Source organism: Podarcis vaucheri (genome assembly GCF_965113315.1).
Source record: "Podarcis vaucheri genome assembly, chromosome: 17".
Taxonomy (NCBI): domain Eukaryota; kingdom Metazoa; phylum Chordata; class Lepidosauria; order Squamata; family Lacertidae; genus Podarcis; species Podarcis vaucheri.
Genome location: NC_138755.1, coordinates 39,987,455 through 40,004,386, shown reverse-complemented (window position 1 = coordinate 40,004,386; position 16,932 = coordinate 39,987,455). Strand labels below are relative to the sequence as shown.

At 46.1% G+C, this 16,932-nt stretch overlaps 1 protein-coding gene across 2 annotated transcripts in view; it reads left to right on the top strand.

The window, feature by feature from the left end:
* The first annotated feature begins 1,285 nt into the window (after window positions 1-1,285).
* The window catches only part of CASR (calcium sensing receptor), a 52,562-nt gene continuing 36,915 nt past the window's right edge, over window positions 1,286-16,932 (top strand). The window contains exons 1-3 of one of the 2 annotated variants that reach the window (XM_082206052.1): window positions 1,286-1,325; window positions 13,535-13,990; window positions 15,984-16,290. In XM_082206052.1, the coding sequence (XP_082062178.1) occupies window positions 13,800-13,990; window positions 15,984-16,290 (498 nt within the window). In that variant the 5' untranslated portion in view covers window positions 1,286-1,325; window positions 13,535-13,799. Of the gene's footprint in view, window positions 1,326-2,798; window positions 2,880-13,534; window positions 13,991-15,983; window positions 16,291-16,932 lie in introns of those variants that run through there. The other variant, XM_082206051.1, reaches the window with a different exon arrangement.

The window sequence follows — 16,932 nt, the reverse complement described above, 5'->3', positions numbered from 1 at the left end:
GCTGACCCCTGGGCCAGCCCCTTGGCTACCTTGCAGCATGGTTTAATTTTTTCTGGTTTCAGAAATGGCGCCCACCACTTGTGAACAGATTCATGAATGACCTGGCGCATGCAAGGCATTGTTGTTGTTTAGTAGTTTAGTCGTGTCTGCCTCTTCGTGCCCCCCTGGACCAGAGCATGCCAGGCCCTCCTGTCTTCCACTGCCTCCCGCACTTTGGTCAAACTCATGTTCATAGCTTTGAGAACACTGTCCCACCATCTCATCCTCTGTCGTCCCCGTCTCCTTGTGCCCTCCATCTTTCCCAACACCAGGGTCTTTTCCAGGGAGTCTTCTCTTCTCATGAGGTGGCCAAACTTATTGGAGTCTCAGCTTCATGATCTGTCCTTCCAGTGAGCACTCAGGGCTGATTTCCTTCAGAATGGAGAGGTTTGATCTTCTTGCAGTCCATGGGAATCTCAAGAGTCTCCTCCAGCACCACAATTCAAAAGCATCCATTCTTCGGAGATCAACCTTCTTTGTGGTGCAGCTCTCACTTCCATACATCACTACTGGGAAAACCATGGCTTTTACTATACGGACCTTTGTCGTCAAGGTGACGTCTCTGCTTTTTAAGATGCTGCCTAGGTTCGTCATTGCTTTTCTCCCCAGAAGCAGGCGTCTTTTAATTCCGTGACCTGGGGGTATTGAGAGCAGGACTTCTGCTACCAAGACGAGGCCCCGCCAACCAACCCCGCTCCGCCCGCTCTTCCCTGGCCGACCCCGGGCTGCCTTCCGCCCCCTCGAGGGTGGAGCGCCAGAGCCCTCGGCGCGCCCTGGACGCCACTGCAGCGCCGCCGCCGCTGCCTCCGCGCCCTACTCGGCCGACTTGGCGCTTCCCCGACGGGGTTTCTCCAGCGCAGCCCTCCGTCGCCCCCTCACGCCCCCCCTCTCTCTCTCTCCGGAGGCGGACGGACGGGACGGACGGCAGCTGTGGGAAGCCCGGCGGCTGCCCCGTCTACCTGGCAAGGTCATAGCGGGCTCGCCATGGAGGAGGCCGGGCGCCTTTGGCTGCGGGGAAGCGGCTGGCCGACAGGTGGGATCGCCCTGGGCGCGCGGTGCGCGGCGCTGCCGGTGGGCTGGACCTGCGCGTCTTCGCGGGGCGAGTAGACGGACGGGCGGACGAGTTGCGCCGAGTTGCGCGTTGTCGCTGCTGCTGCTGCTGCTCGGGAAGCGGCGGAAAAGTTTCCCTGCGGGCGCTGGTGCGCACTCCGGAGCGCTACTGCTGCGTCTTCTGCTTCTCCGTGAGAAATTCTGGTCCTGGCAGGCGCGCGAGGGACGGAGCGAGGGTGAGAGTGTGTCACTTTCTTTTTTGGGGGGGGTCTCTGCCTTTACCTGGGGGATGTCTTGGGAGGGGGGCATTTGGGGGGGCTTCTTCTTACCACACACACACCGACCGACGGGCAAGTTTGCGCCCGGTTTTGAAGCAGCTGTGCGCTGGGCTTATGAGCCTTTCGGCTTTGTGTGCTTTTTTATTATTTATTTAACAAAAAAAACCTCGTTGTCTGAACACGTCTCAGTTTTTAGAAGTGAGGGTCCAGAGTGGGAACTTGGGTTGCGAGCCTGTAGCGCGTTTCCTGCAGAGCAAACCCCGTCGAAGCGAAGCGGGTCTCGCTGCCGAGTTAACAAGCTTAGGATTTCGTTGCGCGGCCCCTTCCAGGGGTGCCAAATTGAATAAAATATTGGGGGGGGGGGATTAAGCCCCGCCCCGCATAATTGATCACATGACACTGTTTGAATGGCAATAGAGGAGTTGGCTCCTATGGCCCCTTCATATTCATAGGACAGCCCCACCCTGGGAAGCAAGACCCTCTGGGTCCAGCAGTGGCAACCTCAGGTTCCTAAAAAATCGATGGGTCACGGAATCATAGAATCGTAGGGTTGGAAAGGGACCCGCGAGGGTCATCTAGTCCAACCCGCTGCAATGGTTGGAATCTTGGTAATACAGTGGTACCTCGGGTTAAGAACTTAATTCATTCTGGAGGTCTGTTCTTAACCTGAAACTGTTCTTAACCTGAAGCACCACTTTAGCTAATGAGGCCTCCTGCTGCTGCCGTGTCGCTGGAGCACGATTTCTGTTCTCATCCTGAAGCAAAGTTCTTAACCCGGGGTACTATTTCTGGGTTAGCGGAGTCTGTAACCTGAAGCATCTGTAACCCGAGGTACCACTGTACAAATGGCCACCCAACTCAGTTGCTAAAGCATGAGACTCGGGTTCGAGTCCCATGTTGGGCAAACGATTCCCGCATTGCAGGGGGGTTGGACTAGATGACTCCCGTGCTCCCTTCCAATTCTACGATTCAGCCTCTGCTTACAAAACCTGCAGTCCGTTCCACTGTTGAGCAGCTCTTACTGCAAGCGTGTTGAGGATTGGGCTGCCGGCCTAACAGCTGTGACGTGGGTCCTTGCTGTCCGCCCTGGCTGTGCTTTGTGTCCTGTAAATCACGTGTGGATCAAAGTGAGAAAAGGTAACTGTGGATTAGAATGATTAACTCGGGCCGGTTTCCAGCCAGGTTGCAGCAAGGATGAGATTGGCACTACTTGTGAAATCAAGTGTTCTGGCAAGGGACCTGTAAATGAGAGCATGTGAAATACATTTCAGGCTCCGGGTTACTGCCGTTTGTTTGTTTGTTTGTTTTTTTTAAAACCAAATTAGAGGGTTTGGTGGGCACAATGCAGCGGGAAGGTCTCCTGCAGGAGCTGCATTGAAATAAAAAGGATCTGGTCAGGAGAGAGTTCGTTTCAAGGGAGCATGCTTGGGAGCAATTCTTTGTGAATTGGGCTCCGCAGCTACAATCACGTGCACATGCGGGGGAAAGTCCCATTGAACTTGGTTTCCTGTAGTGAGCAAGAATTGTTTTTCAGACACTCAGGCAGAGAAGTGGGTTCTTTGGGGGGTTTTGTTGTATAATGAACATAACATTAAAAAAGGAGAAGGCGAGAGGTACAAGTCACTAAGCAGAGGTTTACATAGCAATGCCTAGCAACAGTCTTAACTTTTGCATTGATATTTGCCCAGCTTCACTTCTACATAGTTCATGCCTGCAGAGCCCAGATGGGCAGTTACCTTGTTCAGTCTGATGGCCAAGATTGTCAATAATTTAGAGACACCCCCCCACACACACACAATTGAAGAAACTTGGGCCCCCAGCTGCTGTTGAACTACAGCTCCCATCATCCTTTAGCTAGCAGGACCAGTGGTCAAGGATGATGGGAGATGTAGTCCAACAACAGCTGGGAACCCAAGTTTGAGAAACACCGACCCTACATAAAGGAAAAGCAGGACTATGAAGTGATGCTACACAGTGTAGCAATCTAAACTACCCACCACAACTCCCCTTGGCTGAGCAAATGACGTGTGTCAATTTTTCAGCAGTTGCTCTTAAGTCACAATTAAGCCTGTGTGTGGCTGAGGTAAGCCAGGAAATATTATTTGGGGCTAGTGATTTTTATGGGGTTGTTGATTTAGCTAGCTTGTAAGGTAAAGGTAAAGGGAACCCCTGACCATTAGGTCCAGTTGTGGATGACTCTGGGGTTGCGCGCTCATCTCACTCTATAGGCTGAGGGAGCCGGCGTACAGCTTCCGGGTCATGTGGCCAGCATGACTAAGCCGCTTCTGGCGAACCAGAGCAGCGCACGGAAACGCCGTTTACCTTCCTGCCGGAGTGGTACCTATTTATCTACTTGCACTTTGACGTGCTTTTGAACTGCTAGGTGGGTAGGAGCAGGGACCGAGCAACGGGAGCTCACCCCGTCGCAGGAATTCAAACCGCCGACCTTCTGATCGGCAAGTCCTAGGCTCTATGGTTTAACCCACAGCGCCACCCACGTCCCTTAGCTAGCTTGTAAATATGTTTAAATAACTAAATGGGAGATAATATCATAGGTATCCAGCCCCCCAAAGTATGTAGTGAGACAATGTTCCTTCTAAATTGCCTCAAGAAGTGTACCCAACAGAGGCATAAATCTCTCCTTAAACAAAATATTTTCTCGCAAATCAGATTCTTTCCCCCTCTCATTTTAAGCAAGGTGCTCTTACTGTCCATGTGTCTTTCTCTCCCTTTCCTGCCCTGCATAGAGGCATCCACATTATTGTTTTTTCCTCAAGTGCACACAAACATATGTGCCCCTGTGCAAAGCAGTTTTGGGGAACAAGTGGTTTCACCGTCTGCAGGATTTTTTTATTTAAAAAGGATTCTTCCTTTGAGATCTCACCCCTGACTAGCTTGGCCCATGGCCAGCGGAAGTCATTGCTGGGCCACAGTAGGGATAGACTCTATGATGTCAGATTCTACGTGTTAGGAAGTGGGCTGTCCATTCAAGCAGGTCAGAAATAAATATGTAATCCAAGGTACGTAGAGGTCACATTCCATCCAGAACATCAAATAAGGATCAGAGGGGTCAGAAGCCAGAACAGAGTCAGAGCCAGGAAGCGGGCAAGAGAAGTCACCAGCAAACTCTGCCACCTTGCTGCTCATCTTTAATTCTAGATCAGTTACAAAGAAATCAAAAAGCACAGGTCCCAAAGCCCATCCTTGGGTGAACCCACTTCTTACATTCATCCACTGAGAGAACTTACCATCTATTCCTATTTGTTGCTTCCTGTTCTTTTACCAGTTACTAATCTATAAGAGGGTCTCTTCTCATGATAACTAAGCTTACACGGGAGCCTTTGGGGAGGGACTTGGTCAAAAGCTTTATGAAAGCCAAAGGATAAAGTGTCTTCTGGATCACCCCATTCATATGTTCATTGACACTCTAAAAAAGCCCCACCCACCTCTCAAATATTTGCTAGACAAGACTTACTGTTGTGGAAGCCATGCTGCTGGTTCTTCAACAAGACTTGTTCTTCCTTATCTATATTGCAGATCATTTGGGGTTATTACTTGTTGTTGTCATGTGAAGTGTTGTGTTTTTATACTGTAAACCGCCTTGTGATCTTTGAAGGGTGGTATATTATTATTATTATTATTATTATTATTATTATTATTATTTATTTGTGTTGAGATCAGAATGATTTAAACATGGTATTTAACAGGGAAATTAAATTTGGAACAAAGGTTATAATGGCACAATTGGTGAAATCAGGCGTTCTAGAACTGAAATTTTAACTTCACATATGCAAAATATGGTTTTGGTCATTTTAAAAACAATGAGAGGATTTAGTGAGCACAATCCACCTGGAAATTATTGTGCATGAGCTGCATTGAATAAGGGGATCTGCTTAAGAACATGACATTCCTATTCATTTAAGTGGAGCAGATGAGTAATCCTTAGTGAATTGAGATCTGGGCATCCCTGCAATTCATAGATAGCTTGGTGGACAGAACCTATGTGCTGCCTGGTGTCCTGCTTTGTCAAAAGCCCAGAGGTACTTATTCCAGTTTAGTTGATGGGTGAATTTGTGTAGGTCTGCTAAAGCAGTTAAAGAAATAATTTCATGGGGGAAATGAATGAGCAGATAGAATGGATAAGTAGAAATAAGCCAACTATTTGTGTCAATATATGTTTTTCTCCAAATGGGCTAGGCAAGCGTGACTACTAATCATGCAAAGGATTTCTGCCATATAGACAAGAGATCTTCATCAACCCTTACAATAGTTTAAGCATCACATGAGGATGGCCAAAAGCTTATACGTACAATAGATTACCATCTGCTACATCCTGACAAAAGTCATTTTGGACTGTGGTAACACAGTGTGCTTGATGTGGGAAGAGATTCCAGAATACTGTGTGCACTGCTGGCAGTCATATATAAAGAAAGTTTGGAAGCAGGTACCCATGAGGCAAGGTGATAATTAATCAAATAATTAAATAATTAAGGGGTCAGCTGAAAGTGACAGGAAAGGAAGACAACTATTAATCTGTATTAGAAGCAATCTGGTTTAGAGCAATCTGGTTTTGGTACTTTCCAGATCCAAATAATGCTTCATTTCCTCTAAATTCAATATTTCACATACGTGTGAGAGAGGGACAAGAAGTTATGTGTTTGTTGATACAAAAAAAGTAACGTCTTTTAGGAGATGGTAAAAAGGCACACAGGGATGCGGGTGGTGCTGTGGGTTAAACCACAGAGCCTAGGGCTTGCCAATCAGAAGGTCGGCGGTTCGAATCCCGGCGACGGGGTGAGCTCCCTTTGCTCGGTCCCTGTTCCTGCCAACCTAGCAGTTCGAAAGCACGTCAAAGTGCAAGTAGATAAATAGATATCGCTCCAGTGGGAAGGTAAACGGCGTTTCCGTGCGCTGCTCTGGTTCGCCAGAAGCGGCTTAATCATGCTGGCCACATGACCCGGAAGCTGTACGCTGGATCCCTCGGCCAATAAAGCAAGATGAGTGCCACAACCCCAGAGTCGGCCACGACTGGACCTAACGGTCAGGGGTCCCTTTAGCTTTATGAAGGCACACAACAGCCAGAATTCTTCCCTGCTGGATTTCCTGTGGATGCATTTTGTAGCCATACAGCCAGAGAGTTAGAAGGGACCCTGGAGGTATTATGGCCCAGCCCTCTGCTCAGCGCAGTGCAGGATCCACAGCTGCACCATCCCTAACAGATGGTCATTGAGCCTCGGCTTAAATAACTCCAGTGAAGGAGATCCCACCTACCTCCTAAGACAGCTTGGTGAACAGATTTTTAGCCTCATCTATTCCTCCTGCAACTCCTACACATTGTTCTCGTTCTAATCTCTGGGGCAAGAGAGAGCAGGTCTGCTCCATCTTCTGCATGATGGAGCCCTTCAGACATTTGAAGACCGCTATCATGCCTCCCCTTAAATCTCCAGCTTCCCAAATTAAACATACTAGGGCTTGCCGATCAGAAGGTTGGCGGTTCGAATCCCCACGATGGGATGAGCTCCCGTTGCTTGATCCCTGCTCCTGCCAACCTAGCAGTTCGAAAGCACATCAGAGTCCAAGTAGATAAATAGGTACCCCTCCAGCAGGAAGGTAAACGGCATTTCCGTGTGCTGCTCTGCTTAGTCATGCTGGCCACAGGACGCGGAAGCTGTACACCAGCTCCCTTGGCCAGTACAGTCATACCTCAGGTTGAATGTGCTTTGGGTTGAGTGCGTTCGAGTTGCGCTCCACAGCAACTCGGAAGTAACAGAGTGCGTTACTTCTGGGTTTCGCTGCTTGCGCATGCGCAGACGCTCAAAATGACGTCATGCGCATGTTTGGAATTGGCAAAATGCGACCCGCGCACACACAGACGTGCCATCGCTTGTTATGTTCGCTTCAGGATGTGAACGGATCCCGTACGCATCCCAAGGTACCACTGTAAAGCGAGATGAGCGTCGCAACCCCAGTGTCGTCTGTGACTGGACCTAACGGTCAGGGGTCCCTTTACCTTTCCTCTTCCAGCCGTTCCTCATAAGACTTTGTTCCTAGACCCCTTGCTGTCCTGGCTTCCTTCTGCAGGACAAGCTCAATGGGCAGATTCACACCTTACATTTGAAACACAACAAATGCACAGTTAAAACACCTGACAAAGAATTCTGGGAACTATAGCTTGTAAAGGATTCTGGGAATGGTAGGTCTGTGAGGTGGAAATTACAGGATTCTTTGTGGGAAGTCACGTGCTTTAACTGTGCTTCAAATGTATAATACAGAATGTGGCACTAAGAACTGTTGAGAATAAAGCAACAACACTTGCAATAAGCTATCTGACTCAGAGGGGCAGCAGTGGGGGCAACAGACAGAAAAGGGAAACCTTTTCTTCCTAACCACCAATTCCTTTACCTCTACTAACTATCATATTTTTTGCTCTATAACACTCACTTTTCCCCTCCTAAAAAGTAAGGGGAAATGTGTGTGTGTCTTATGGAGCGAATGCAGGCTGCGCAGCTATCCCAGAAGCCAGAACAGCAAGAGGGATTGCTGCTTTCACTGCACAGCGATCCCTCTTGCTGTTCTGGCTTCTGAGATTCAGAATATTTTTTTTCTTGTTTTCCTCCTCCAAAAACTAGGTGCATCTTATGGTCTGGTGCGTCTTATAGAGCAAAAAATACGGTACCTGTTGGTAATTTTCAAACCATATGAAAAGTAGGCTCCTTTCTGTGCCCTAATTCAATTCCAGTGCATTCTGTCTTTATTTCACTTAGCCTTTGAGTCAAAACAGGATTTTCTGTTTGCTGACAGTGCAGCCTCAAGCCTATTATCCAAAAATCAACCTGGGCTCGTTCTGCTCCACTGCAGTATCTCCCACAGTATAACAGTGTTAGCATTTGAACTCATCTGGGTCTCATGGCACAAAGACAGGTGCAACTCTCAGAGTGCTGACATAAGGGGAAAAACTTGCTGTAGTGAAATTAAGTTTAAAAAAACACACAGGGGAATAGATATGGGCAGGAATCTATATTTTAAAACAAATGCTGTATTGGAACTTACAGAAAAAGCCAAATGGAGAGCTAGTTACTAAGATGAACTGCATGTTGATGGTGTGCAAAAATATTTTAACTTAATACCTGCCTTAATCAAAACTTACTAAGTAAAGCTTTATGAGTACAATAAAAAAATAATTAATTTTGACACAATTTAATTAATTTACAAATAAAAATATTTATACCCCCTTCTCATTAAATATCAGTGGTATACAGCAGTTGCTCATTATTATTACATTGAGCACCTGTTATCTACTTTACTCCTACAATTTTCAGTAATTTTTAAAAGACTTTTTACCTTTTGGGGTGGGGAAGGCATCTGTGTCATAGAATATTTTTAAAGTTCCTATACATAGAATCATAGAGTTGTAGAATTTGTATAGTAAGCCTGCAGTTTACACAGTTGTTACGTTCTGGGGATCATCCCTAAAGCCAAAATTGTGTATAGTCAAAACACACTGGGTTCAATTCCTTATTCATTCTGTATTATTGATCTCCGTACTGAAATTACTATGTCTTATAAGTCACTTTCTCCCCTACAAGAATTTTCATAGCTGGTAACAGTTTTGATAACCTTGCAAAAAACAGTTTGTTCACGCTTCCTTAAGCTTAGCTGTTTCCAAAATGTAACACTAATAAATTATGTAAATGCCTCCCTAGAATCCTAGATTAATAGTAGATTTAATATATGGTGGTTCATTTAATTGAGAAATGCCAGCAGTGGTTTTGAAAATACTGATTGTGCAACATTATCCTTAACGCATTTATCTATCTATCACCCTGGTTTTCAGCCCAAAAGTCTCTCAGTGCAGCAGCAGCAACAACAGTCAAAGCAACAACTACAACAAAAGGCAATCTCCTTCCACACTTACAATATAATGGACGGGGGGGGGGCGGTGAGAGAAAAAGGAATGGGGAATGAAAATCAAAACAAGCAAATTTAGGCACCAGTACTTAAAGTTACAGACACGGGTGGCGCTGTGGGTTAAACCACAGAGCCTCGGACTTGCCGATCAGAAGGTCGGTGGTTCGAATCCCCGTGATGGGGTGAGCTCCCGTTGCTCGGTCCCTGCTCCTGCCAACCTAGCAGTTCGAAAGCACGTCAAAGTGCAAGTAGATAAATAGGTACCGCTCCAGTGGGAAGGTAAACGGCGTTTCCGTGCGCTGCTCTGGTTCGCCAGAAGCGGCTTAGTCATGCTGGCCACATGACCCGGAAGCTGTACGCCAGCTCCCTTGGCCAATAAAGCGAGATGAGCGCGCAGCCCCAGTGTTGGTCACGACTGGACCTAACGATCAGGGGTCACTTTACCTTTACTTAAAGTTACATAGTTCCTTAAACACCAGCTTGAATGGAAACAGCTCCGACTGGGGAGGAGTAAAAGGCAGCTGGTCTGTCAGTCTGTCTGTCTGGAGTGGGCCTTCATTCCCATCTCTCCCCCTGCTGGAATATTTATGGTGCAATCCTATACCTGGATGAGTGGGGGGCTGAGGCTAATGTGGCTTAAAATGTTGTCTAATGTAAGTTTAGAAATGTCACATACTTGTTAGTCTAAAGTAGCAATTGCCAAACTAGGCATGGGAAGAAAGCATACACAACTCTTATTTGTTTTATTTTATTTTTTTGCTATTTCCAAATAATCGGACCAAACAGCACACTTGTGGATGCTTACTCAGAAATAAACCCTGAAATGTTATGTTTTTAAGATGTCAGCCCTCATCTTTTGTAACACTTGCATGTTCCAACGTGTACGTTAGGATATCTGTTTGTGCTTTTTTAAAAAAACAAAAACTTCCTTTTAGCAGTAATTTTAGAAGCCTTGGAACATTGAGAAAATGTGACGTTTTAAATCATTTGTGAAATATGGGAGAAATTATAGCAGGGATAGGCACTATTTGTGCAGTTAACCAGCAAAATGTTATCAAGGATCACATATTCTAATGGATTCGTGTAAAAAGTGCAGAGTGGAACTGCCCGAACTGATGTGTTTTGAATGAATGGCGGGGTTCGTCACTCCAATTTCCCTGTGTCACTTTCATTCCTGCCAAGTAAAATCATCTATTAACTCTACAATAACTACAGTCTACTCAGAGAGCTGAAGGCAAAGCCTTTGGGTTCGAAAGGGGGTGGAGTAGGTTTTTTGTCTTTGTGTTTTTACGGAACTGTAGAGAGTGAATCACGCACAGACCTTTAACAGAGATGCTGTGCGTGTTTTGCACTGGCCCTCTTCATACTTTCAGGGATAATGCCCGGTGTCACAGGTAGCATCGGCCTTCATTAAAAGCAAAGATCTCCCATTAAGCGCTGAGAGTAGAAAGCCTTTTGTCGAAGCTTGTTCTTCTTTGCTTCCTTCCCTTCCTTTCCGATGGCTGAAATAGGCACCACAAAGCTGGTTTTTTAATCGCACTCCTGCCCCTGCATTTTTCCAACCCAATTAGGCCATTACCAGGGCTAAATGAGGCATAGAGCCTCCAAAAGTCACACCGTCGTCCCGGAGATGGAACGTGTGTTGCCGTGGACTTGGCAGGGAGGTGAGCTGGCTGATGCTCACTGAAGGGTGACCCGAGGTGTTTGCGCATTCCAGCCTGGGCAGAAAGATCACCTTCACAGAGAGAAAGTGTAACCAATATATTTCGGGGTTTTTTTATAAAAAAACCCACTTCCAAAAATTATTTTAAGGGACATTGTGCGCTTAAGCAGGGCTGCCCTCATTACTGTCCATTGGTTAGGATCACAGGTAGAGTCAGGTATTAAAAAATTATTGGTACGGGCTGCAATTAGAAGAATTAAAGTTGCTATGCTGTACCGTTTCTGCTTTCAGACCTATGCTCTCTGCTACTCAGAGCTATTGTGGATTTGTCTGCTGGGGGGGCGGGGCACATGAGTCTAGGATCCTTTGACCTGCCCCACCTATTCAACAACATTCTTAGTTCTTTCTTTGTAGGACTGTCTGGCTACAGAAGTGTAAAATGACACACGTTAGAGCAAAAATATCTCAATTTCACATATATGCTCATGGGGTCTGAACTTGCAGTGACAGACCAGGAGTAAGAACTTAGGGTCATAGTCAGTGTTTGAAACACGGACGTATAATTTGTTGTTGTTTAGTCGTGTCCGACTCTTCGTGACCCCCTGGACCAGAGCACTTCGTGACCCCCTGGACCATGATTTTTTGAATCATGATGCGTGTGTATGCACCTTTTGAGCTGTAAAAAGAAGAAGGCAACAACAACAACAACAACAACAACAACAACAACAACAACAACAACAACATACTCTTAATCTGGGTCTTCTTGTTTCAGATTTTTCATCTTCTTCCAAGGAGCAACCATGATTAGGGTTAGAATGGCAGAGAATGTGGTGATGTGCCATGACTGGACTTGGGTTTGTCATGAACTGGTTGCATGGCATTGGCAAGGCACTTTCTCTCTGCCTCAGTTCCACAATCATAGTAGCAATGACCAACATCATAGAGATGTATTGAGGCCAAACACAACAAGGGTTGGAGGGTCATGTACAAATTATTCATGGAGCTGGTGGCTAAGTTTTAAAGCCCTGAACCCGAAAAAGCCACCTTTTACCACACAAACCTGTCCAAACACTACATTTATCTACAACTCCCTGCTCCAATCAGTGTCCCCACTCTCCCAAACTTGACAAGGGCTGACTGGGGAGAGTGCTATGGTGGTTGTGGCACCACTTATGCAAAATGCCCCTCTTAGCCTGTCCCCAAATGTTGCGTCTTTTCTGCGCCAGGCAGAGACCCTCCTCTTTGTCCAGGCTTTCCAATAGGGTTGTGTACAGGCTTTAGTGGCTGTGCTGTTCTGTTGAATTCTATTTATTTGACTTGACTTGCTGTTTTCGATTTTTAAAAATTCATTTCATTGCATTTTCTCCTTGTCACTTGTAACATGTGGGCTGCCTGAGGTGTTTTGCACTGTAGGTGGTCTATAAATATGTTTAACAGCAAAATAATGAAGGACTTTGAGATCAGAGATGTGAGCTGTGGACATCATGATTTGTAAACTGACTTCGGGGGTGATTCTGTTGACAGGCGTAAGGGGCCCTGTGATTGTTACTGATGAGTTGCTTTCTCTCACCACAATGCAACTTATGGAAACAAACTTTAAAACCATGTACTGTATATTATCAAAATAATAAGGAGAAAGGAAACTGAATGAATCTGTAAGCTGCGTAGTGCAGTGGCTTCCAATCCCAAACCTTTTCTCCCTCATGGACCCCTTTAAAATTTCTGGTGGTCTTGACAGATCACTTGCTGATCTTTCTGCCTGTTATAGAAGTTGCAATATGCTGTGTTTGGTGCTGTGTGATTTTCAACTGTGTTTTCATTGCTTCTTGTCTTATTCAGTGGTACCTCAGGTTACGAACTTAATTGGTTCCGGAGGTCCATTCTTCACCTGAAACCGTTCTTAACCTGAGGTACCACTTTAGCTAATGGGGCCTCCCGCTGCCGCCAAGCCGCCTCTCGGTTTCTGTTCTCATCCTGAGGTAAAGTTCTTAACCCAAGGTACTACTTCCGGGTTAGCGGAGTCTGTAACCCGAGGTGTTTGTAACCCGAGGTACCGCTGTATTGGATTCAAAGTGCAATACAATAAAATAGAACAGAAGTGAAAAAAGCAAGAAAAAATACAGTGGTACCTCTAGATGTGAACGGGATCCGTTCCGGAGCCCTGTTCACATCTAGAAGCAAATGTAACCAGCGAAGGCATGTCTGCGCATGTGCGCGTTGCTTATCGCCGCTTCTGCGCATGCGCGTGACGTCATTTTGAGCATCTGTGCATGCGCAAGCGGCGAAACCCAGAAGTAACGCGCTCCATTACTTCTGGGTTGCCGCAGAGCGCAACTCGAACGTGATCATCCCGAAGCACATTCAACCTGAGGTATGACTGTACAGTGAAAATCAATATGAATGTTGAATGCTGACATGCCACAGACCACCCAACTGATGCTCACAAACCACTGGTGGGTCATGGACCACAATTTGGGAAGGCCTGGCATAGTGCGTCCCTTATTTTTAAGGCGATGGTATTGGGGAAGAGGCACAGTCTAGGGACAGCTCAGAGTGCACCTGAGATAACTTCTTTACATCTCCATTTTCTTTTTAGGGGGTCTTGAAGATGGGCTCCATCTAATAAGCCACGAGGAAGCAAGAAACTGCTGGATTGGGTCAATTGCGATGGAGAAGACCACTGAGGAGATGGTGGAATTATGGCTGCTATCCTGTGGCTTACCGTACACCAAGCATCCCCACCAGATCCGCAGTGCGCAGTGTTCAGAAGTGAAAAGGCTTGTTGAAGGTTATTAGGCCTGCTCCTCTTGTGTAGCCATTTTGAAGTTTGCAACCTCTGTCCCTCGTGAAAAGGAGGAACGATGACTTTTTATAGTTTCTGTTTGCTCCTCTTTGCGTTTACTTGGAATACCTCTGCCTATGCCTATGGACCGAATCAAAGGGCACAGAAGAAAGGAGACATTATTCTTGGGGGGCTGTTCCCCATTCATTTTGGAGTGGCTGCTAAACACCAGGATCTGAAATCAAGACCAGAATCCGTTGAATGCATAAGGTGAGCCCAAGCGAAAATGTGTTAACAGTTACTCACTCCCAAAGCCTGCTACCCACCAAGTTCAAACTAAGTGCTATATTGCTAAGTAGTAAAGCCTTCTTCTGTTGTTATTTAAGTGGCCCAGCTTTCCAAGGCTGCAATCCTAATGTACATTTAATAAATGAATGCATTTTAGTTTCTGCCCAGGAACTGTTGGAATCGACCCTTAGAGGGAGCCTCCATAAAAATAACTTGGTAGTCAGTGGCTACGATTAGGGTGTTGGCTTCTGCTGAGGCTCTCCAGCAAGACTCCAGGAAGACTGATGTGAAAAAAAGGAAAGATTGCAGCCTACAAAAGAGCCATGGGGGACATAAGACTATAAATAGAATTATTATTTCCTTGCTTCCCGCCCCACCCGGCTTTGTGAACAATCAGAATGGTGTCTGATAAGTTTGCATGCCCTGAAATGAAGTTTTACAGTTGATCTGTAGCTCTTAGGGAAAAAAGTGAATGTACATTTCAGTAGCTAGAGCAGGCTCCCAAACTCTGTTGCAATTCTTGTCCCTGCAAATGTGTAGGCTGAAAGTTTCTTTACCATAGCTGTCAAGCGTCCCTTATTTGGCGGGACAGTCCCTTATCCCAGCGCCGTGTCCCGCTGCTGTCCCTTATTGATGATGTCCCTTAAATTTCCCGGATTTCAGAGGAAGCAGCTCCTCTCCCTCCCTCCCTGCCGGCAAGGGAGGAGGGAGGCTCCAACTGTGTTGCTTGGCTGTGCTGCTCACCCAATAAGGAGTCTAAGAATGACTGGGGGGTGGAGCTTGCATGCCTTGTGCTGATCAAATCAGCTGCGTTGCCTGGGGACTCACCTTTGCTCAGCGCTTCCCAGCGGAGAGGTGACAGTGGTTTTCCTTGAGGCTTCGTTTGGCTGCTGGCTGGGCTTTCTGCCTTTGGCTCGGAGGGGCTCAGAAGTTGAACATACCTGTGCTCGGAAAATCCCTTATTTTGGCTGCTGATCCCTTATTTTTGAGGCCGCTGGTCCCTTATTTTCAAATCTGTAAGTTGACAGCTATGTTCTTTACCCAGCACTGATATAGCACAGTGGTGGGCAAAGAAACTACAGATCAGCTGTGAAACTTCATTTCAGGGCGTGCAAACGTATCAGACAAATACATAACCACCTCCTTTGCTCCCACAGTAGGCAAAATTGGAGCAAAGTGCATTGGGAGCACTGAGGGAGGGTGGAGGAGGTTAAAACTACCTTGCTATTACTGGCCTGACTCTGAGAGCTTTCCGCAGATGTGGGTGCTGTTGCCCTGCATTCTGTTAGTGAATCGTGGAGGTCAGCAATTGGAGTGCTTGAAGCCGATTGGTTTTAGAACCATCACAAAAGTTCTAAATGCAAATAATTGTTCGGATTAACTAGGGGTCCAGGTGGCTAGGATAACTCCTAATGGGAATAATAATAGTTTTCCAGCCTACCTTTTGGAACCTACTTCCCCCAAATGACTAGAACCATGGCAGTGCAGTGCCTGCCCTCCCCCTGCATGTGCTATCCCTAAGAACAGGCATCCCCAAACTTGGCCCTCCAGCTGTTTCGGGACTACAACTCCCATCATCCCTAGCTAACAGGACCAGTGGTCAAGGATGATGGGAATTGTAGTCCCAAAACAGCTGGAGGGCCGAGTTTGGAGATGTCTGCCTAAGAAGCAGTTCCAGAAGGATACCTTGGTCAATAGGTATTTTTAAAAAATTGAGAGGTCCAGAAGAATCAACAACGTTACACATATCGCCTGTCACTATCAGAATTAATCTTGGTCGGTTTCAGCATGTATGAAATGGCCAGTTGTTCTGCAGTTTTGAGTTTACTTCTTTGAAATGAATAGAATCATAGCTCTTTGATGGAAAGATAGACTTTGGCCATGCTCCTTAGTTTACTCAGCCACTTGTTCTTCACTCTTTTCCCTGCCTTCAAGCCAGTTGTCATTATTTTAATTTCCCCCCTCTTTTTCGTAGGTATAATTTTCGTGGTTTCCGTTGGCTTCAGGCCATGATCTTTGCCATTGAGGAAATTAATAACAGCCCAACGCTTCTTCCCAACATGACTCTTGGATACAGCATATTCGATACCTGCAACACGGTCTCCAAAGCCCTGGAAGCCACGCTGAGTTTTGTGGCTCAAAACAAGATAGACTCTCTGAATCTGGATGAGTTCTGCAATTGCTCAGAGCACATTCCCTCCACAATCGCCGTGGTGGGAGCAACTGGTTCTGGGATCTCTACTGCTGTGGCCAATCTTCTGGGTCTCTTTTACATACCTCAGGTACTGAATATACGCTACTCTTTTCCCGAATGTGGAATGTCTGTGTGTAGCAATGGGGACTTTTCAGCTCATTAACACCAAAGAGCATTCAAAATCCAAACTAAAAGCAGATAAAACAAATCACAGCCAGCAAGACTAAAGTACACAAAAGACTGGCAGAATAAAACTTGAACGTAATTTGTCGGCTACCTAAGTCCTGTCTCCATGTTGGCCATTTGTAATTGGGTTCTGCAGAGTTCTGTCTTTTCATGCTGGTTAGCATCTACTTGAAGCTGCTGGAGGCTATTGGCTGAATTCTGCTGTCAACAGTATGCTGATGACAAGAAGTTGTACCTCTCCTTTCCATCTTAAGACAGGGAAGCAATCTTATCTATTCACTTAAGATATTTCTTAACCACCCTTCATCAGAAGTTTGCAGGGTGGTGTATAACAAACCAGGGAAACAATTTGCACAATATGTATATAGTCTCTCTCTCTCTCTCTCTCTCTCTCTCTCTCTCTCTCTCTCTCTTTCTCTCTCTCTCTCTGTGTGTGCATGTGTATGTGTGTGCGTCCCTAAAGGAGTCACAAATTAAAAGGAAGTCTAAAACACAAGGGAAATGAAGAATCAATTCTGACTAAAATTCCATCTAAAAGGATTTA